Source organism: Hippopotamus amphibius, chromosome 7, assembly GCF_030028045.1.
Source record: "Hippopotamus amphibius kiboko isolate mHipAmp2 chromosome 7, mHipAmp2.hap2, whole genome shotgun sequence".
NCBI classification, from domain to species: domain Eukaryota; kingdom Metazoa; phylum Chordata; class Mammalia; order Artiodactyla; family Hippopotamidae; genus Hippopotamus; species Hippopotamus amphibius.
This window is the reverse complement of record NC_080192.1, coordinates 31839627-31863554: the sequence shown is the minus strand read 5'-3', so window position 1 is coordinate 31863554 and position 23928 is coordinate 31839627. Positions and strand designations below refer to the sequence as shown.

Genomic DNA, 23928 nt, shown 5'->3' with positions numbered 1-23928 from the left:
ACTGTAATCCTGGGACTTCATTGAATTTGTTTACATTTTATCTGTAACTATCACAGAGGGCCCAGCTTAAAATCTAGGTAAAGAAAGAAAATGTGAGGTTTCTTTCTTAAAGAATATTTCAAAACAGAAATCAAAGGCACTGTTTTACTCCTCAATCTGTGCAATCTTAATTTACAATTAAAGAATGATTTTAATTGTCAAACTTTTAAATTTTATTAAATGTTTGTGGCAATGCATCAAATGAATTCCAGACCCATATAAATACACAGGCAGCTGTTTGTAATTTGCATTTTTATCAGTTTTGAAGGAGCACAATGTACTTCCTGCACCTTATTTTCAGAATTTGCATTTTATCCTCTTTGGCTATCCAGTTTATAGTATGGAGACTTGAGTATCTCATTCTTTGAATTTTCATTTTTTGATTGTAAATCAGATGATTTCTGGCACTTTTCTCTTTTCTCATTTTTCTCTTCTCTCAACCTCCAGGTTTACTTGCTCCCATTTCTTCTCGGCTCTAATAATAAAACAAAAAATATTTCAATTATTTTCTTTTTCAGCATTCTTCAGGGTACCAACATTTTGCATTTCTTTTGCTAATCACTCACTATAAATCTAAAGACAAAACAAAAACTAAGCTTAATGTTTTAATTCATAAATTTCAAGAACGCCATTCAAACTAATTCCACTTCTTTCCAAAGCTTGCTGTGACCTGAATTTAGATGGAGAGGTGGAAAGGAATGGAAGTAATACTACAGCATATAGAAGGCTGCACCATGGGGCACCCAGAATGAACAGAATGAATGTTCCCTGCTATGGAGACAGGCACCTCCAGTCACACCAGCTATATGCCCATCAGGAAGGACATGTGGCCTCAAGGGAAGGCTGACAACGACATCGCTAACTGCCTTCACTTAGCTCCTTTCCTCGATTCCCAAAGACACATTTTCCTCTCCTATTGCATTATCTTCATAGCATCCAACATTTTCCCAAAAGGCTCCTCTCACCCATTTACAGTCCTGTGGCCTTGGCTCCCAGATATTCCTTAGAGGAACAGACTAGTGGCAGCTCATGCTTTCTGTCTCCTCTCTCCAGCAGTCCATCTGTCCACTGGGAAATGCTGAAATCTCTCCCCTGAGCCCCAGCAGGAAGTGCAGGGAAGGAAACAAGCAAGGAAGAAAGCTAATCTTTCTCTCCCTGTTCTGGAGATGACAACGGCAATGGGAAAGGATAAGAGTTCAGGGGTTACAAAGTTCCCAGCCAGAAGCTCAGGTAAAGAAGAAAACTAACGTTATTGTGTTTTAATTCTATTTAATTTCTGGATTCTAAGTTCCCATTCTGCCTGATGTAGAACATTTGCATATAAGTTTAGACCAATTCGGTAATTTCTACTTCACGTGTATAGTTCAATCACATTCAGATTTGAAATCCTTGCTCAGGGTTTTTCCTCCTCCCCTACCTTCCTGCTACTTATCCTAATTTCTAGAGTTGGGAATGGGGAGGATGGCTGCTGCTGGGTGACAGCTAAGAGAAGAGCGTCATCTCAACAACCTTGGGTTTCGACAAGGTCTGGGTCCTGTGCTGGTGAAGAGTGGCCCAGATGACATGGTCTAAGGTTTCTCAAACTTTAATGTGCATCCTAATCACCTAGGAATCTTGTTAAAATGCAGATAATGATTCAGTAGATCTGCGATGGAGATTCCACATTTCTAACAAGCTCCCAAGTGATGTCACTGCTGGTGGCCCTCAGACCATACTTCAAGTAACAAGGGTTCGATCAGTGGATGATGGCCTGCTTTCTTATCGACTCCCTGCAGAGCAATCTGCTGAGGTTCCGGCTGAGTGCTCCCCTGGAATAGGACCCAACCACAAAGGTATCTTTCTGATGCTGTCCCTTCAGTCCTAGTCAGAAGACTTTGTGCAGACCTGCTGGTCCTCTCTCCGAGGAATTCACTCTCACTTGAAACTCACAGGAATATGTGATGCCCTCCCAAACAACCTTGGAGCTTGGCAATCTCAGGAGGCTCTGTCTCCAGCCCTCTGCCATTAGACAAGGCTTGGCCTCCCCACAACCCCACCACCAGATAGCATTGAGAAATTCTCTCCAAAGCTTTCCCCCCTAGATTGCACCTGGGAAATGCAATGCAGATCCTCTTTATGCTCAGATTCTCAAAAGTTCAAGAGGAATTCTGTCATTGGCCTTTCTACCCCTGGGCCCTGGCATAGCTAGAGGCAGTGGGAGAAGAGGAAGAGGGAACTAGGCTGAGTAAGTTGCTCCACAGTTTCTGCTCTCTTGCTCTCTCTCCATACCCTTCACTTTACTCTTCAGATTGAAAGAAGAAAGCAGTTTTGTTAGCTCCCATTCCCTGTCACATCCCTTTGTCTGTGGTATGCATGGATGGTACATGTTTCATACTCTTAAGTGACCCCTCCTTCCCCCAAACCCTTCAGTGATTCATGTTTCACTGTGTGGGATGGGAAGAGAGAAGGCTGCTGCAATACAAGAGTAGTCACTGGGGGGCTTCCTAGGTGGTGCAGTGGTTAAGAATCTGCCTGCCAATGTAGGGGACACGCATTCAATCCCTGCTCCAGGAGGATCCCACATGCCGCGGAGCAACTAAGCCCGTGCGCCACAACTATTGAGCCCATGTGCTGCAACTACTGAAGCCCACGTGCCTAGAGCCCATGCTCCGCAACAAGAGAAGCCACGGCAATGAGGAGCCCGCGCACCACAGCGAAGAGTAGTCCCCACTCACCACAACTAAAGAAAGCTCGCGCACAGCAACAAAGACCCAACACAGCCAATTAAATAAATAAGTAAATTTATAAAAAAAAAAAAAGAGTAGTCACTGGGGCCGGGGGGTGAGGAGCACATCCTTTAATATTCCAAATAACATCCCACCCACAAGGAAACCATGGGAGAAAAAGATGTGGCTTGACAACTGGTAGTTTTACTCAGGATTTTCGATGACTTTTCACCTCCTTTCCCCCCAAATTAAGTGCAACCCACATAAAGTTAAGAGGAAACAATCAGTTAAATAGTGTTGCGGTAGAGTTCTCTTGCAGTACAATACGATTTGGGAAGAGAAGGGACAAAAGAAAAACAATTGACTCCAGTATAAATATATATACAGGTGTGCATACTGCATCACAGCTATAGTCAAGAGTTTATAGAGAAATCCTGCTTAAGAAGATCTCAGTTATTTATTTTGGAAAGTGCACAGTTTCTAGTCTGGATGTGTTCTGATTCATTCTGAAAACCTTTTGTATAAGAGTTTATGGATTTCAGATGATTCTGAAAGTTCTAGGCTACTGTTTTAGATAGGAATTCCCTATCTAGGACTTTTTCTGAAAAGTTCAGTTTTCCAAGAAGTAAACTAAACTGTTTTATCCTGTGTGGTTTTCCAAACCCACTGAGCCAGCCCCAGAATAAGCTGGGAGAAAAGACACCAGGCTTTTTAGTAAAAGAACCAGACCCCAAACCTGATGTCAGGTCTGCTACAAACCTTTACTCTGAGGAGGTTCCTGGAACCCCTATACCCTCCTAGAGCACAGAGCACAACAAGGGAGAGACCACAGCCACTCTGAACCTCCCAGCCCGGACTACGTCGTAGGTGCCCTGTCAGCCGGCACCAGCCAATATTTGTCCATGGTGGATATAGTGGGGCTTTAATATTTTGTGTCAAAATATGGATTTATATATTGCTTTGTAGTTCAACAAAGGATGCATCTTAACATATTATATAATTGCTGGATCTGCTATGCTTCTGGCTAAGGAGAGAAATATTTCAAAGGATTTCTGATTAAAAATAGGCAAAGGAAAACATAATAAAGAGTAAAATTAAATTGCTAGTAGAGAAGATATCTACTAAACTCCAAGTAATTATGTTCAGATGTATTGTGAACATTTTCTGAACTTTCTAAAATATGTTTCTTGAGCTTAAAAACTTGTCATTTATTTTCAGAATTGTATGATACATTGAAATCACTAGTAAATATTTACCTGTATATATCTTTTCAGTTTTTGAATATGTTTTTGAAAAAGGAATTCTTTTTCGCCAGGCTGAACCATTATATGATGTTGACATATATTTATCTGAGAGAAAAAGGAATCAGGAATTAAATATTTTATAATGTTAAAATCATATTCCAGGAGCATTTCAAAGTTATAAATATCTCAGAGGTGAAGCTATTCTCTAATAATTCATTTTATCATTTCAAGGTTAAGGCATCAGGGGTACAAGTGAGCTTATTAAAACCATTTAAGTTATCAATGAACATGGTTATACATTTCTTAATTGACTGTTCAATTCCTCAAATAAGGCTGATCCCATGAGGCTAAGCTAGAGAAGAGTATAATATGTGTACGTGATCAAAATATTTCATTGCTTGGTTTTACCATGATTTTACATAAAACTCTGCTAACATTTGCACAGCTAAAGAAAGGAAGGAAAGAAAGGAAAGGAAGGAAGGTAGGTAGGTGAGACCACCTTAACACAAATCTAGACAGTGGCATCAAACTCCTCTGGTAGTTACTGTATTCTTCACAGCTATCCACTCACAGTAAAACAATAGTAAAATTAATAAAATAATAGTCGTAAATAAAATTAAGTCTGTTTCACTTAAGAATATCTTTATCTTATATATAAATCCATACATCATTCTATTCTAAAACAAACAGCAGAAAATAGCTTAAACGCTAACATCTATTTAAATTGTAGAAGGAGGACCTAAGAGAAACATAGCATTTTTACTTATGTTTCAGAAAGTACACAACATTCACAACTCCACTAACTAGACTGTGAACACAAGAAAATACAAACATGAAATTATAGAGAACTGAATGACCTTTTGTTAAGTTGAGAAAACTGAAACCCAACTTTAGAAGAGCCAAATTCATCTGAGACAGGGAATTTGGTTCCCTCCTCCCTTGTGGCCATGTACTTCCTGACAAATACCATACCTTTGCCTATTACATGATGAAATGATTTAGAAGCAATCTGGGCATGGGTGGGAGAGATGAGAGGTTGTCAAAAATATTGCAGTTAACCCCCAAACTAACCCTTTTCAGAAAGTAATCATGAAGGCCTGAAGAAAAACCAGGGTACTAGCCAGAAAGTGATAACTGAACAATGCAGATAGTGGAACAAGAAAATGTCAACCATTCAAAAACAATCCTCAAAAACGAAATATAGCCATCCAGGGGGAAAAAAGTGCAGTGCTCTGAGACAAAACTCTAGGGAGGGTCATGTCAAGTCATCTGCACCCAACATGTTTTCTCCAATATCCTTTAAATCATGTGCACTCCTGCACATGGACAAAAGTCCTCTTACTAGTTTTCTAAGATGTTATGGTGGTGATGGCCTGGAAAAAGAAGGGAGTGGATAGCAATTAAGACTATCTGGACTATCAGGAAATTCCATGGGAATGCAAACCACAGACGTGACTAAAGAGCCTATATACGTGTAGAAGCTCACCTGAACAGAGGTTGAATTTGGGTTCCCTGTTAACATCCACTTTCTTGTAGGACCCGTTTGTGGGCCTGCTGCGGGCAGGTGCATTCAATGAGACAGTTCTGACAGCATCTCTCTGAACATGGATATAGGATGCATTCTCAGAATTTCTGTTCTTATTATTGCGAAGGTAACTCATTTTATTTTTGGGATTTGGAGCCTGTACTGCTATAAAAGAAAGGGGGAAGGGAGTGAGGGATAAAACAAGCTGGTTTCACACCCTTAAATAACATATTGCACTTTATATGTTCGATAGCACAATGGAAGATCATGTAAACTAGAAGAACTAAGTTTATAGGAATTGGGTTGACATCTAAAATAACATGTTGCATGACAGTGACTTGTTTTTCAGCTAGAAAAATATTATTTAATCTCTTTTCAAATTACAATTTAGGAATATCAAATACAGAAGATACTTTACCTCTCCGCATTCCTGGGCCAGGAAAGTTCTTTGGTTCATCATAAATCCATTTTCTTTTTTTCACACCTCTAAAATGAGGCTTCCTCACTGGCTGGACATCATTCACTTAAAGAAGTTACAAATTTTTACAGTTTTTAAAGAGACGCTTTCATCTGAAAATTACTGTAGGTGATAATTACATATCTGTGCATTCGCATGTCAAGCAAGAGAAAAAAATAAATGTACCACCCTAATACTTCACTTTCTAGAGCAAAGGGTGATTTATTTTTAAGAACCAAAAAAAAGAAAAAAGAAAAAAATCTATCTTGGAAATTGATTGATGAGCAAACTTTCAGTAAGTATTCTCCAAAGGAATGTGTGGATCCTTTTAAAAGAACATAAAATTCCAATCCAAATATAATCATGTATCTCATTATAATGTTATTTTTAAGTAGTTTTACAATTGTTATTTTGATCATAAATCCTTCTGTACTTTTTAAGCCAAAACTACTACTTCTTAAGAAGTTGGATTTGTGTAAAATACTTTTAGTGAATATTACCTTACAGCTTTAAGATCTTAAGAAGGTGGGGGTATAGATAGTTTGGTGACACAAGACTCAGTCATCAGAATGTGTAAGTGCTAATATCACTAAATTATTCACTTCTTGCGTGCATGTTTTTACATGGAAAATTTTATGTGGATACTCAATTTTCCAGGAATTTTCGAAGGTACATTTCTCCAGAGTATCTTAAAACAGTTTAGTAGAGAGGAGCATTCTTTATTATTTCTCTCTCTGTGTGGAGATCCTAAACATTCACAAGTAACTACTGCACAGAGAAAATGGATATCAAATTCACTATGTAGATGACATCAGCTCTCTATAGCGGGCTGATAAATCTCTCTTTGCCCTAGCTCTCATCTTTAGCTTAAGCAGTAAGCCTGCTGTGAAGCTCCGATTCACCACCTCGTCTCCAAACATCATGCTCCACCCTTATTCTCATGCTCCCACTTCTAGAATTTGGAAACCATATTTTTCACGTGTCACTAAACTAAGCTTCTCTGAGGTAAACCATCGTGGTTCCTTTTGTTTCCCAGCTGGGGTTGAAGACTTATTACAGGGGTTCAATAGACGAAATAAGGAAAAGGAAGGAAGGAGGGAGGGAAACAGGAAGATTCATGAGTCTTAATTATATCAAGAGAAGAAGTACCATGTACTAAATAGCAAGGAGAAGCCAAATCAAGAAAAATAATCTGAAACATAATAAAAATTTGTCAACGTATCCCATCATGGTTTAAGTTCAAAATGTTGTACTAATGAATCTTCTGAGTATGTAGTATATTATTAATTTTAAGATCTAAATTAAACTAGTGGGACAGTATATAATTTACTAGGACCTACATCACAATTCATGGTCAGAGTTAGTAGAAGAATATTGTGTCTTTAATTCTTAATCCTGAATAGTTTTCAAACCATCCTTTTTCCTTTCTTTTTAAAAATTCTATTTCAAATAAGCGAAACAAATCCATGATAAGACAAATATATCCAAGGCCACAAAGTGATAGAGCTAATGTCTCACTTGAAGAGGGGTCCTCTCTGCACTTCATACTGATATTCTCAGTAGCATTTAATACATGCGCTGTAGGTACTAGTCGGGTAGTTAGGGAACACTTTGGATGAGGACTGTCCTTGTTATCTTTTAAAGCAAATTCAGAAAATAGAATGTCAACATTAGTAAAGAGAAGTGTTTCAGTTGGTATTTCACTTTGCAAGCATTATATGAGGGGCATACCTCTTTAAAATATACATATGTTTATTAATCTTTAGAACCCACCATTGAAATGCCCCAATTACCGCACTGAGTCCCCCAAATGTGTCACTAACAAAACATTAAAAATTTGGAAATACAGCTGTTGTCTTCAATATGTAAATTATATATTTGTGGCAATATGTTTAATACCTCCATACACAAAGATAAAACAATAAAATACAAAAAAGAAACAAAAGATTTTCAATTTTACATCGTTTGCCAATTTAAACCAAGGATGAAGACACATCTGTAACAACTTTCACTTGTTCTAAGCTTTGGAGCAGGACTATCCAGAAGAGTTTTCTACATTGATGGAAACATTCTAAATCTGTGCTGTCTGAAATGATCGCCATTGGTCATGTGTGGATATTGAGCACTTGCAATACTGCTAGTGCTACTGAAGAGCTGAATTTTACATTTTTATCTAATTAACTTAAACAGCCACACGTGAATGGTGACTATCGTTATTAGTGTAGTTAGAGGTGTGTGTTTTTTGATGGATTGAGCAAAAGAGAGGAAAAGAGATTTATATATAATTTTCCATAAGGATAATCTGATCATGTGTTTTTTTCCTGTTCTTGAGAATATTTATTTAATGGTGGGGAAAACAGTAGACGAAATTGGTTAATACTGAGATGGAGAATATGTGAATCCTGCAATTACAGGACAGCTGTACTGTCTGTGACTGAGAGAGCTGCCCAGCAGAGGTCCCAGCTGGGGGAATCGAAGCACAATAAATGCAGCATGAAACTATAGAGGATGCATTTTATTATCACATCTCTGGATTATTCACAGACTAAAATTAGTAATAATCATAAAGTAGGGAAGTCAGCATGAGATTAATACTCTTCTCAATATATATATCTTCACAAACAAAGCTTTGTAAGAATTCAATCATACTGAATATTGGAAGCTGAAAAAAAAAACCAAAAACCCCCAAAAAACCCAAAAACGAAAAAACTAAAGAGAACTGGGTATTACCAGTTAAGAGAACTAATAACTTTAGAGCTAGCAAGACTCCTAGAAATTATGTAGTCCAACAGGCCAATTTTTCAGATAAGGAAACTGAAGTTAAGAAAAGATAAAGTCCCATAGGCAAATGATCAGGGATAGAGCCAGGACTGGAAACTTAGAGCTCTTAACTCCTATCTAGTATATCTGGTGTGTATTTTTATTTTATTTACCTTGCCTCTTGTATTGGTTTCTACAACAATCAAGCTTTATATTTAACTTATCTACACAAATTACAAATGGATCAAAATATAGACTGGCTCATTACCTTTAGCATTTGAACATTTTGACAACGTGATTTCTTTCTCTTCAGTTAAAGCTTCATTTTCATCTACTCCAAGAAATGTGATCCTCTGCGGAACGTAGCAGTCACCTCCTATGACAATAACTTACTGTCAGCAGCAACAATGGCAGAAAATTGTACAAAACTATCTTTCAATACAGGATAATCCTCCCCTAAAATACCCCTTTTGCACACTTTTATTTAAATACTTCTCAGTGATAGCATCGCCATCTCTATACATATCATATATGTTTCAATTAATACGTGTATATATATGTGTATATGAATATACAGTATGTACACTTACAGATAATTGGAAGAAAATTCACACAGTCAACACAATTTTCCATATAACAATCTTTACCACACTTCAGAGATACTCAGCGTAAATATAATTTATCTTCCGCATAGTATCTTCAGATATATGAAAGCAGATTTTATATTTCTTAAAGATCTTCTATTTTCCAGGATAAATATCCATGGTGGCTTTAAATATTACTTAAATACTTAATTTCAGATCCTTCACCATACAAGTTACCCTTTCTTAACACAAAATATTTGTTTCAAGTAACCTTGTTTAAAAACGATGCCTAAATGTGGACTATGCTATACAGAAATCAGTGGAACTAGTATAATAATAGATGACATTTACAGAACATCTTTCTATATGTCAGACACTCTACTGAGTATTTTAAATGACTTATCACACTTAATTATTTTCCTATACTACTCCTAATAATTCAATGTAAGTTTACCGTAGCTATTCGGTAGCTGACACATGCTACTGAATCATTTTGAAACCCTGTGGTCAACAAAAGCACTTATTTTTTTCCTCACAATATATATCATGTCAGATCTTTCCCCAACTTAGAGAAAACCTACCAGTAAGGTCTTGGACTTAAATGCAAGAGATTATATTTATCACAGTTTGAGTTTACCTTGTTAAATAGGCTCATTGTTCCAGCATATGAACTTCCAGTCATCTGTTAATTTTATAAACACATCTCTATACACCTACTCATTCAACTGTTTAAACATAAAACCATTTATTCTACAAATATTTATGGAATGCACATCATGTGCCAGACATTCTACTACAGAGATTCGTCTGGAGCAATTGATGATACACAATTCCTGACCTCAAGGAGCTTAACCAAAGCCAATGATAAAATGTCAAAAAGATGTTGATGAAACAAATTAGTTAAGACACAGGAAATTCAGACTCATTTATTATATGGTGAATATACTCAGAATCAATCAGTAATAAACTAACTCACCTCCATTTTCAAAAGCAGCAATGTCAGTCCTTGGTTTCCCATCCAATGATGCTTTTATCTCACCTTGCCTTTCAAATAGGCTGAATTTTGTTGGAACTGTCAGACCATCCCCTAGGAGGAAAAAAAACATCACTTCAGGAACCCTTAGGTGTTTACCTAAGTTTATGATAGAATTTATGATGATAGTAATACAAAGCCTACAAGTTAATGGAAATATTGTGTGCACAGTGATTTGATGAACAAATGTATAATTATACAAGTTTTAAGCCAATTTATAATTAAGGAAAGCAGAAGGCAAGTTTGTTTTCTTATGTGGATAATGTATCAAGAGGCACTTAAAAAGTTTAAGCAATCTTCTATAGTGTATATATATTTAGCTTATTTGATATGCTTTTCATATAACGAATTTTGTAATATTTCTTTTGTTTTTATCTACTCACCATGAACAAACTGAGTAAAAAGTATTAGGGTGTACTATTGCTTAAAAAATTCTAATTATACTGATGATTAATTGTCACCATTTTCCTTATATGTCTCTAGCTAATTTTCTCCTAAAATAAAATATTAAAAGGAGGATAAAAGAGCTATGACAATCTGATACAACTTGTGACTCTGGACTGGATTATAAACCAGGGGAAAAACTTCGTCTTGTTTTAAAGGCCATTGATGGCACAACTGGTGAAATTAAGAAAAAAAATTAATACAGTAAATAATACTGTATCAGTAGTAATTTCCTGAGATTGATATTTATACTATATTTGGGTGAGAGTTATGTAGGTGCATCATGCCTGCAACTTACTGTCAAACAATTCGAAAAAGAAATAATGTGTATGTTGAGACAGAGAGTGAAAAATCAACTGTGTATAATTCTAACATTTGGAGAAATCTGGGTAAAGGGCGTTCATGAATTAAATGAAATTATTTAAAAATAAAAAGCTTTTTAAAGCCATAATATTATATAAAGTGAAAGCTCATATAATTGTCTTTATAATCTGTTGTTTTTAATATTCATTGCTAAAGTGCTTGTTTTGGTTTTGTTATTATTTTATTTTTTTCTTATCTTCATAATTCAAGCAATCTGTTCTTCACTAGACGGCTCCCACCTATCAGCTAGGTTTCGATTGTTCTATCAACTGATAGTATGTTGCTGCCACCTATCGCCATATGTTTAAATAGTTTGCCACACATAGGTACTTGCAAGACAGGCATTCTACTCTTTATTCTGTACTCATCTTGATCCAGGCAGACTTTCCCAACTATCTTTTTTCTTTTTAAAGTGGAGGAAAGAATTCAAATCTCTCCTACTCCTGCAAAACTTGTTTTTCAGCTCATCCCGGGGGCAAGAAAACTACTTAAACTCGTGGCATCCATGGATTTTACTCTGAGTTTCTTGTTTTATATCCAGAAAATAATGTTCTTCTTATCTTGCCTTCAAGGGCAAAGTGTTCACGAAGAGAAAAGTCAGATTCACCAGAACATAAGATCCATAAAAGGCACAGCCTTGAAATTATTCACCTGCATTGCCCTTGAAATTGGCTGGTACACAAGAGGCGCTCATTCAATGAACAAATGTACCCTCGTTCTGCTACTAACATTCTGTGATCTCTCTTTTGTCCTTCTAGGGCTAAACTGTCCCTTCTAGTTATAAAGAAAAATCTATTCCTATTTCACAGGGAAATTTATTTTTGTAGACAAATAAAATGGTAAAACCAAACTATTGCATGGGGTGTATAGTGCCACAATGTGTTTATTAAGTCTATTCATTCCATGGTTCCTCTGGGAAAATATAATTACATTAATAGCAGCTTTTCATATTTAGGTCATCTGATAAAATCACTTCCTTCTCACTCTCAATTCTGATGTATTATTTATTATTTGACTCCAGTGTACACCTTACTAAATAATTCACAGCCTATCACACCAAGTGTCTCTTATTCATCACCTTGAAATGCTTCCTTTTCATTCCTTACCTTCTTGTAATTCACTGCCATTTTCCAAAGGCTTTTCTAACTCTTTTTCCACTGTAGAGGCTATGCTTTTAGATGATGAAATATCTGGAGGAGTATGAAATCTGTAGTATTCACCTAATCTCCCACAAGAAAATTAACGGTTAGTGTACTTCTCACATCAAATATTAGAAAATTCACAAATGTTTGATTTCTTACCAGATTTATAACACATCTCCTTTATTGCTCTTTTTTCTTCAATTTCTTCAGGAGTCTTTGTCCATAAACTAGAAGCATCTATAGGATATATTTTTTTTAAATTAAATTGTCCCAAAGCCAAATAATCTGAAAATTTATAAACCAGAATGAAAAATCCCACACATTGTTCTCATGAATGGATAACTGTTTTAAAAACATTTAAAATCAATTAACTTGCATACTGGCAAATGTTTCTAATTGCTATATTTTACATTTTAGAAAGAATCAGTCAACGGAAAAGAAATGACTAATTATATATTGCGTCTGGAGATGAGAAGGTGGAGGTATGGATTCACACCTGAGATCGTGTTTGTTTGCTTGTTTGTTTAGAGGAGGATGTAGGTATGGGAGACACAGAGCTACAGCAGAAAAGGACACATCTCCTTCCTCCTCTTCTTCCTCAAAGTCATTTTTTAAAATTAAAGGATGGTGAATGGGCTGTGATATATCCTCCTGAGGTTTCAAGGGTTCCTGACTCTGGGTCAGAGGTGGAATTCCCTCCTGAGTTTCTCTCTGTAGTAAGATATCTACAAGAAAAAAAATGTAACAGTTCTGTCTTTTCAATGTGCCCACATTCTGTGTCTCCACAGAAGGGCATGTTCCAGGGCAGAATTTATTTTTCCACGTTTATCTTGTTTGTACCTATTGTCACTGCACTGCTGTGATGATATGGGAGGAACAGGATGAACTACAATGCAAAAAACCTGGGTTCTAACCTTGTTTACACTTTGGCAAGGATTACTTGGGACAACGCAGATGATAATGCTTTATAAATTATAAACTATTGATCTCTATGACTTCAAGGATTAAATGTGAGACAGATAGAGGTAATCATGTAATACATTGACACTCATGTATACCAATGTTAAGTTATATATAAATAAAAGTTATATAAATCAATGGTACCACTATTAAGTTATATAAAAATAAAACAGGTTGTTAGTATGCCTACGAGCAACTGTACGTATTTAAACGTGAGATCTGTCGGCTAGTCATCATACAATAAAAAACTCAATCCAAATGATGGTAAGCATATGTGCAGACATAGAACAAATTAGAACATAATGAATTTAATATACCTAATAAAATTAAAGCTATTTTCTCACCCAAATCTGCCTTATATATAACATTACAAACTTCTAATAGTTAAACAAATATGTAGAAAATATCATGAGGGCTTTAAATGTGCGCTGTAAATCTGAGAGAAGGATTACCAACCATTCTGTTCATCTTCCTCCTCTTCTTCCTCAAAGTTAGTTTTTAAAACTAAGGGATGGTGAATGGGTCGTGATTTATTCTCCTGAGGTTTCAAGGGCTCCTGACTCTGGGTTGGGGGTGGAACGCCTTCCTGAGTTTCTTTCTGTAGTGTGATATCTATAGGAAAAAAACGCAACATCTCAGTCATTTCAAGATACACGTTTTGGCACATCGTCAGTGATCAACCATTGTCCTCCTGATTACCTGCATATTTTGTTTAAAGTTGTCTCGTCTTATTTCTGGAAAGATTACTAAACTAACTTACAAAAAATATCAACATTTTGCTGGTAAGGTGTGGAAAATATGCCAATTCATAGACTTTAGATAGCAATTATAACCATGACTTGGTATATATCATACTTTGGTATGAATACAAAGTGACCACAGCATCACTGTATTCTTACATTACATGCGTGGGATAAGAATAACTTAACTAATCACATTACAACAATTTAACAAAGGCAAATTCCTATAAGACATAGCTTATAATGGCAGAGTATACATGTTTAAAAGAGGAAAAAATCCAGTGGTTCTAGTTTTCTGTGGCTGGGGGTTGATAACTTGGAAATGAGAATAATATTTTCTGATTCCTCTATTGGCTACACATGGTCAGACTGACCAAAGCTCTAGGTCATATTTAAATGTTCTGCAAATTTTGAAACTAACTAGCAAATAATAAAGCTAGAGAACACATGTATCTTCTATCATTACTTATTCAATTCCCTTTGTTTTTCAAACCAATAGTTATCAAATTTGGCTAATTATCAGAATCAACTAAATAAATTATTCAAATCATACTTTGGGTCTGTGTTTTTCCAAACTTCTGATTCAGTCGGTCTAGATTAAAGCCTGGAAATCTGATACTATTTTTTAAATGTCTCAGATAATGACAAAGTTGGCCAAGTTTGGAAACCACGGCCCCAACTCAGTGATCATCATGGGAAGGCTTTCAGTGAGTTTGCTGCCCCAATAACTTGAAAGCAATCTATCATATTCCAGACCCTTAACTGCCATATCCATTTTCACCCTAAAATTAATTTGCCTGAGAACAGGCCTTAGTTCATAGTAGCCTTTTCTCCACTTTACAAAATAAAGCTCTACTTTATTCATGCCAAAATTTTCTATAGCACATTGCCGAAAAGAGAAATCCTCCTGTACTGATAAATCAAATCACCATGAACCCGTAAGGCTTCTTCCATTACCTTGACTTATACACATTTCTACCAGAAGAAAATCATGTTGTGATAGACATCCCAAAGATGTCCAAGTCTTAATTGCCAAACCCTGTATATACATTAGGTAATACAGGAAAGAGGAATTAAGACCTGCTGACCTCAAAATTGTCACATTATCCTTGATTATTCAGGTGGGCCTTTGAAAGTAGAAGAGAGATGCAGAGGAAGAGAGCCACGAAAAGAGGCGTGACGGTGGAAGCTAGGTCAGAGTGATGGCGTGACAGTGGAAGCTAGGTCAGAGTGATGGCGTGACAGTGGAAGCTAGGTCAGAGTGATGCATTGCTGACTCCGAGATGGAGGAAGGGGGACATGAACCAAGGAATACTGAAGACCTCTAGAAACTGGAAAAGGCAAGGAAACAGATTCTCCCCCAGAATCTCTGGAAGGAATGCAGCGCTGGAGATACCTTAATTTTAATTCAGAGAGATCTCACCGAATTCCTAAACTATAGAACTATAAGATAATAAACTTGAGTTGTTGAAGCCACTTGGTTAGGGGTAATTTGTTACAGTAGTAACAGGAAACGAATACACATGGTATCAGAAAAAGTGCTTTCGGGGTCCATGTTGGAATGTTCTGAATTCAAATGCATGATAAGAGTATGCTGGTAGTTAAGAATTTTTATTGAAAAATTTTGTTTCCTCCATTTCTAGACTACTGTTACAGAATATGTCACTCTTGAAAAAAAGTCTTTTGTGGCATCAATGAAAAGAGAGCACTAGTAAGAAATTCTGAAGGAAAAACATGGCTTTGAACAGAACTTTTTAGCTATTCTCAATACATATCCCCAAGACTTGTCATTAGCTGCAAAGAAAAGCTTCACTGAACATTCAAAACAGTAAATGTTAGAATCATATTTTTAGAAAGCTTTCTTGAGATATAATTCACATACTATATAATTCACCCATTTAAATATATAATCCAATATTTCTTAGTATATCCACAGAGTGTAACCATTACCATGATCAATATTAGGATATTTGATCATCCCAGAAAAGAAACCCATACCTATTAGCAGTTACTCTTCATGTCTGCCCAATGTCCCCACCCTACACAAGCAGTAGTATACTTTCTGTTTCTATGGATTTGCCTATTCTGGATATTTCATATAAATGAAATCATACAATATGTGGTCTTTTGTACATGACTTCTTCAACTTATCATAGTTTTTTTAACAGCCAAATAATATTTCACTGTATGCCTATACCACAATGTATCCATGCATCGAATGATGGACACGGGTTATTTCCTCTTTCTTGATTGTTATAATGTTGGTATGAATACTGTACAAGTTTTTGTGAGGACATATGTTTTCCTATGTCTTGGGTATATACTTAGGAGTGAATAAGTAGGACATATGGTGATTCTATGCTTAATCTTTTAAGGAACTGCCACAGTTTTCCAAAGCAATTGCACCATTTACATTCCTGCCTGAAATGTATGAAGATTCCAATTTCTCCACATTCTTGTCAAATCTTATTATCTTTTTGATTAAACCATTTTAGTAGATGTGAGTGGTATCTCATTGTGGTTTTGATTTACATTTATCTAATGGTTAATGATGATGAGCATCTTTTCATGAGCTTTTCAGCCATTTGTGTATTTTTGAGAAATGTCTATTCATTTGCCCATTTTATAACAGGAATGTCTTTATATTATTGCGTTGTAAGAGTTCTTTATATAAGATGTAAAGTTCTTTATATTAGATGTAAGCCTCTTATCAGATATAAGATTTGCAAATATCTTCTCCCATTCTGTGGGTTGTCGTCTCACTTTCTTGATGGTATTCTTTGAAATACAAAAGTTTCTAATTTTAATGAAATCCAATTTATTTTTCCTTGACTGCTGATTTTTCTGGTGTCATAATTAAGAAGGGTTTGGGTAACCTACAGTTTCTTATAAAAATTTTATAATTTTAGTTTGTGTTTAGATCTTTGGTCTATTTTGAGTTAATTTTTGAATAGTATAAAGAATAAGTCCATGTTATTTTTTTTTTAAATGTGGCTACCCAATTGTCTGAGCACTATTTGTTGAAAATACTATTCTTTCCCCCCATGAATGCTGTATGCACCCTTTGCAAATATCAATTGACCATATATTGATTTATGGAAAGGTTTATTTCTAGTCTCTTGATTTTATCCCATTGATCTACATATTGATTCTTATACCAGTACCAGATGGTCTTGATTAGTATAGTTTTGTAGTAATTTCTAGATTTCAAAATCAGTAAGTAAGAGTTCTACAACTTTGTTTTTCATTTCCAAGATTGTTTTTACTGTTCTGGGTCCCTTGACTTTCTATATACAGTTGACCCTTGAACAATACAAGCTTGAACTGCGGGAGTTCACTTATACATGGATTTTTTTTTAATAGTAAGAACTACAGTACTTGACAATCCAAGATTGACTGAATCTGAGGATGTGGAACCATGGATACAGAGAAACTGCAAACTCAGAGGGTTGACTATAAATTATACTCAGATATTATATGGCCAGGAGGGTCAGTGCCCTTACAGTTGTTCAATAATCAAATGTACGTTTTAGAATCAGCTTGTCAACTTCTGCAAATAAGTCAGTTGGGATTTTGATATGGGTGGCATTGAATCTACATATCAATTTGGGGAATACTGCCATATTAACAATAAAACCAATCTATGAACATGGTCTATCATTCCATTTTTTACAGTTTCTTTAATTTTTTTCAACAACATTTTGTAGTTTTGAATGTTTTGCACTTCTTTTGTTAAAGTAATTCCTAAATATTTTTAGTGCTGTTGTAAGTGGAATTTTTTTCATCTCACCTTCAGTTTGTTCACCACTAGTATGTAGAAATGCAATCAATTATTATATAGTAATCTTGAACTCTGCAACCTCACTGAACTTAGCAATCATTTTATTTCTTCCTTTTCAATCTGACTGCCTTTTATTTAACTTTATTGCCCAATTCCCCTGGCTTTAATAAAAACAGCAAGAAAACATCCTTATCTTGTTTCTGATTTAGGGGAAAAGCTTTCAGTTATGCCATTTAGTATGGTAGCCATGGATTTTTCATATATGTCCTTGATCAGGTTGAGGGAGTTCCCTTCTATTTCTAGTTTGTTGAGTGTTTTTATGATAATGTTGGGTTTTGTCAAATACTTTTTATTCATATACAGTGATGATCATGTGTTTTTTGCCCTTTATTCTATTGATCTGGTGTATTACATTAATTCATTTGTTGAAGTCAAACCAACTTTGCATTTCTGGAATAAACTCCACTTGGGCATGAACTAAAATCCTTTTTTTTTAATGTTGCTGGATTTAGTTTCTTAGAATTTCTTTGAGTATTTTTGTGTCTATATTCTCTATAGTGCTATTAACATTATATTACATCTATAATGTGTTACAAACCCAAAAACATATTGTTTTAATTATTACTTTATATAACTTTATATTTCTTAAAGTAGCTGAGAGGAGAAGGAAGAGAAAATATGTATCTGTAGAGTGTGCTATATTAGCCTTCTCACTTATCATTTCTAGTTCTCTTCATCTGTTCCTGTGGATCTGAGTTACCACCCGAGATCATTTCTTTACCATGAGACAGGTCTGCTTTCACCCACCTCTCTTGTGCTGTTATTATCACATATATTACATTTCTAAATGTTATAGGTTCAAAATACAATTGTGTACATGTACATATATAGATAGATCTATTCTTTTTTTCTTTCAGCACTTTGAGTATGTCATCTTCCTGCCTTCTGGTCTAAAGTCAGCTGTTAACCACACCGAGATTCTCTGACGTGTAATGAAATCATCGTTACCTTGCAGAATTTGCTTTTGTGTCAGCCAAAAGGACTGAGTATGCTTGAAATGCCAAGTCTGGGGGTTTTGTTAGACAGTTTTAGAGTCAGAATTGTGTTTGAATTCAGGCACTGCCACCTATGAGATGTATTCTCTCACCTAAGATATTTAACCTGTCTAGGCCTAGTTTCCTCATCTGTACAATGGGGATGCTAACTATCTATTTTTCAGGCTTTTGTGATGATTAAATAAAATTAGGCAAGCATGGTACTCGGCATAGTGTTGCCACACAGAAAACACTTAACATATTATTTGAAAATACTGGGTATGAGATTTCTTCATTTCTCATAACCCCACTTCATTTTTTAAAAATCATAATTAAAGATTTAGTTTATATAAGTCTTAAAAAGCAAGTCTGTGGACATCTCAGACATGACTAACAAATGGTAGGCCTGGGAACTAATACTTTAGTACCTGCCCTTATATTTTTGTGCTTTTAGAAGCACTTTGGATCACGGATGAGAGCAGACAGTGTCCAGTGAGGATGAGGAGTCTCCCATCCAAACACAAATTGTTACGGGGTCCCCATCGTGTGGTTTACAGCATTTACTCAATCCCTCTCCCCTTCCCCCAAAGGAGAAAGAACTGACTTGAACAGTTTCCTCTTACAACTATTAACAGTTGTCTTACTCTCTGTCTTATCCACACACACACAAAACTAGTCTGTGTTTTACTGACTCAAATATGCAAGTCAAAGTGTTTGTTAAATTATTTAAAAAACATTTATTAGACAATGGTTTTTCAAGACTTATAATAAAAAAAGGTCATGTATATATATTCATTTAGGCTAGACCTTCTAAAATGAACTGACCCAAGATTCATTTAATGTGGTCAAATAGTCAGTTGTCCAGGGCATTTCTTCGAGACAGTGGCTTAGAATAAATAAATATCAAATTATCCACTCGAGTGTTTATTATAGAATAACATGGTGACTAACCAAGGAGATGAGCAATTGCTTCAATGAGCTACTATGTTTTGGAAAAACGGTCCCTTAGCAAAATTTAGGGAGTTTCTTAACAGGAACAGTTTGTCTGAGTACACTAACCTCCAACGTGTACCATGGGAGAAAGAATAGGAACCCACCAAGCTCACAAAGAAAACACAAAATGTACTCAGAAATGCACAGCAAATTCTCATAATTATAGCAAATATCAGCTGAGTTATGTTTTCTGAGCACTATCATTTGGTTTAACAGCTATTTGCTTTTAAACGTGGATATGATAACCAAAGGGATTAGGCCTCTTTTGAAAATGTCCGGTTTAGTAACTTTTAAATGAAATCTTTTTCAAAAAAAGTCCAAAGCCTTTTTTAATTTGTTAGGAGATTAAAGTTTAAATTGCAAAAAGATTAACTGGCAGTTTTACATTCCCAGACAAAAAATGTAGGACTCCTGATAATTGGAACTTAGTGCTTAAAGATAACAGACAATGGCATATCAACTAATGGAAAACTGCTTCTGGCAAACACCTCATTCTGGAAGAGCACAGCTGGTAACTTAGATAGCATTGCTGTGGCTCCAACTCACCTACTTAATATGGACCACATGATGGGTCTCAATTCCTTGATCAGAGGCCCTAGAAATGTTCACAGGTTACACATTTAAATGCCAAAATTTTATCTTATTTTAACCAGATACAAACTTACACATGAATTGTACATTGCTATGTAGGAAACAATAGTTAGATTTTGCTACCAGAAACTGTCATAATTCCACCCTGAATTTGTCAGTCACATGCACTTACTGAAACATAAAGATCAATTTTAATAAAGGTATAACTTTGTAATTTAATTTTTGTCTAAGGTGAGATGATTTATTTTCCTGATTTTGGTTAATATGAACCTTGGAATATTTTAGGAAATATTAGGTCTACAAAAGATCAGATTATAACTTCTGAGGTATTGAAATATTTTTAGAATGAATAGATGATGCAGTAGTTCAATACATAATTCAAATGAGCTTAGTAGTTTCCTACAGTCTGGAAACTGACTCCTCTTTCCTAAAGCACAGAAATGTGTCTGGGCAGGGAAAAAATAGTTACCTGCTTAACATGAATAAATACTTTTCAGGACTTCCTGGGATAGAACTGGCCTTTGTCAGGACTCTGATTTTACTCTGAATGAAATGAAAAACCATTGGAGAGGTGATGTCTGATTTATGTATAAGAGTATTACTCTGGTGACTGTGTTTTGAACAGATATTTAGGGACAGGAATTGAAGTAGGAAAACTGGTTAGGCTATTGCAGTAATCCAGGCAAGAAATGATGCCAGTGTTTTGGTCCAAGATGGGAATAGTAGAAATAACGAGAAAAGTCAAATTTTTGGATATATTAAATACAGTAGAGTTAACAGGATTTCTGTATGGGTTGGATGTGGGATACAAGAGAACAAAAGTTTGAGGATGATTCAGATGACCTGAAGGATAGAAAGAATTATCATTAAACCAAGATAGAAAGGCTATGCATGTAGCAGGTTTGAGGGTACAGGAATAAAATCGTGAGTTGAGTTTTGAATGTGTTAAGCGGGAAATATCTATTAGTTATTCAAGTTAAGAGCCCAAGTGAAAAGTTGAATATAAGGATCTGAAGTTCAAGAGAGAGGTCTGGAATGGCTATGTAAATTTGGGAGTAATTTACATGTGAATCATAATCAAAGGCATGAGGCTGGATGAGATTACCAAGGGAGTAGGCAGAGAAGGAAAGAGAACCAAGGACTAACTCCTAGAATATACCACATGTAAGAGGATGGGGAAAAGAGGAAAAACCAGTGAGGGAGAGCAAAGAGTACTAGGTAGACAGGAGTAAAACAGAGAGGTACAGGGTCTTGGAAGCTAGATAAGGACATTGTATCAATGAGGGAGAGGTGATCAAATATGTCAAATGCTGCTAATTGTTCAAGTTATGGAAGGACTGAAAATTGACCACTGGATTTAATAAATTTGTATATCACTCGTGAAAGAGGTTGAAAAGGATGATTTACGTGGAATTAAGAGAGAATGGCTGGGGAGGATTTGATAACAGCAAGGATAACCATTTTGAGAACTGCTACAAAGAGAAAGAAAAAAACGGGGTGGTAGCCTATAAGAGGATAGATCAAGACAAAGGAGATTTTTTTTTCCCCCTCAGTTCAAACTTAACAGAAACTACAAAAAATCAAAAGTGATACCCTACTGTGGTATACAACAGTTGGCCTGTCCCATAATACAGCTCAGGCCATTCCCTCCAGAAGAAGAAAGGCTGGTGATTAGCATTTAGAGTACAACTGAGAGAGTGACTGAGATGGGGAGGGTAAGATCAGTGGAGGAATTGAGTTCAAGGAACTGAGAGGCCGGGGTGCTAGATCATATAGTTATATATTGAAATCAGCAGGAAATGACACAGGAGTACAGTTAGACTATGAGCCAGGAGTTCATACTTCTGAAAAATGAAGAGGAAGAACCTAAACAGATGTAGACAAAAGCAAAAAACGGCAACAGGGAGGGGAAATAATGGCAAGAGATACAAATTGGATGGTTTTAAGGAGAAGTGACGGAGAACAATATGATTGGCAATGAGGACCCAAGGAAACCTGCTACCTCACCTCCAGATCAAGTCCGTAGTATTTGAGAACTGAGGATAAAAACAGCCACCACTTGGAAAGTCTGCAGGAGAAGCAGGGGGAAGTGACACATATAGTTGAGTATGAAGATGAAAGGAACGTTCAGGCAAGAAGTTAAACAAGAATTCTGCTGATAATGCAGTTTGGGGAGGAGTGGATGAAAGGGACCCAATGAGGATAGGAGTGAGTCATGTGAAAGATGGGGTTTCTGATATTGACTGATGTGAAATAATAGAAAATAAATATATTGGTCTCTGCCCCCAGTTCCTGGCACAGCGTTCCTAAATCCTTTGTGATTTCCTAGGTAAAAAGAGCACTGGGAACATGTTTTGTTCTAATATTTGGCCTTTGACCCTGGTTCCTGATACAGAACTCCAAAATCCCTTGGAGTTTCCTCAGTGATGGGAGGGTCCTTTGTTCTAATGAGGTGACTCAGGTGGGCTCCTGGTAGCTTCAGGAGTAGGGTTAGTCACCAGAGAGACCAAGCCAGCATTAGAAGTTTGGAAATTTCAGCCCCACCCCCATGTCCAGGAAGGGGAGGGGCTAGAGATTGGTTTAATAATCATTCATGCCTACCTGATGAAGCCTCCATAAAAATCCCCAAAGTATAGAATTCAGAGAGCTTCCAGGCTGGTGAACATATCCACATACTGGACGGCTAACACACCCCAACTCCACAGGGACAGAAGTTCCTGTTCTTGGGCCCTTCCAGACCTCACCTGATGTGTCTCTTCATCTGGCTGTTCATTTGTGTTCCTTATGGCATCCTCTACAATAAACTGGTAAACATAAGGAAGCGTTTCCCTGAGCTCTTTGAGCTGTTCTAGCAAATTATTTAATCCAAGGAGAGAGATCATGGAAACCTCCAATTTGTAGCCAAGTTGGACAGAGACTGTGGGCAACCTGGGGGCCTTCTACCTGCAATTGATGTCTAAAGTGGAAGGTAATTTGGGGGGATACAGTCGTTAATTTGTGGGGTTGGTGCTAACTCTGGTTAGTGTCAGAACTGAATTAAATTGTAGGACACCTAGCTCACGTCACAGAGAATGGCTTGGTGTGGGAAAAACCCACTTGTCTGGTATAAGAAGTGTTGTGAGTATGGTACCAGTGAGAGAATAAAGGAGAAACACAGGAGTATTTTTTTTTTTTCTAGAGAAACTGACATAAACAGGAATAAAGACTAAAATTAGTCCTGGTGAATTCAAAACACATCAGTGGATTTGTCCCCTGTAGACAGAGGAAAGGGGGTTTGAGGAGGTAGGATATTAGTAACCTATGAACCCTGCTTATCCCCTCTCACAGTGGAGGTAGAATGACTAGGGGAAGGATGTGGTCCCAGTACATGGATCTGGTTTTGACCCTATTGAGAAAGGGGAAAGCTTATTCCAAGAATCAGGAACAGTTTTGACATGCGTTGAAGAAACTGAGGTTTCCAGAAAAGGCAGAATTTATTTTTGACCCCCAGATTCAATGCCTAATAAATGAGAATAATAAAATGTATCCCTACA

General features: G+C 36.3%; 1 protein-coding gene across 7 annotated transcripts in view; it reads right to left on the bottom strand.

Moving 5' to 3' along the window:
• Positions 1-276: 276 nt before the first annotated feature.
• The window catches only part of C7H12orf50 (chromosome 7 C12orf50 homolog), a 31197-nt gene continuing 7545 nt past the window's right edge, over positions 277-23928 (bottom strand). For 4 of the 7 annotated variants that reach the window (XM_057742721.1, XM_057742717.1, XM_057742720.1 and 1 more), the window contains 9 exons: positions 13713-13868; positions 12456-12581; positions 12261-12374; positions 10291-10401; positions 8999-9106; positions 5932-6036; positions 5475-5678; positions 4001-4093; positions 277-514 (listed from right to left, as the gene is read on the bottom strand). In XM_057742721.1, coding sequence (XP_057598704.1) covers positions 489-514; positions 4001-4093; positions 5475-5678; positions 5932-6036; positions 8999-9106; positions 10291-10401; positions 12261-12374; positions 12456-12581; positions 13713-13868 — 1043 coding nt within the window. In that variant the 3' untranslated portion in view covers positions 277-488. Of the gene's footprint in view, positions 515-4000; positions 4094-5474; positions 5679-5931; positions 6037-7488; positions 7606-8998; positions 9107-10290; positions 10402-12260; positions 12375-12455; positions 12582-13712; positions 13869-23928 lie in introns of all 7 variants that reach the window. The other 3 variants (XM_057742723.1, XM_057742718.1, XM_057742719.1) reach the window with 3 other exon arrangements.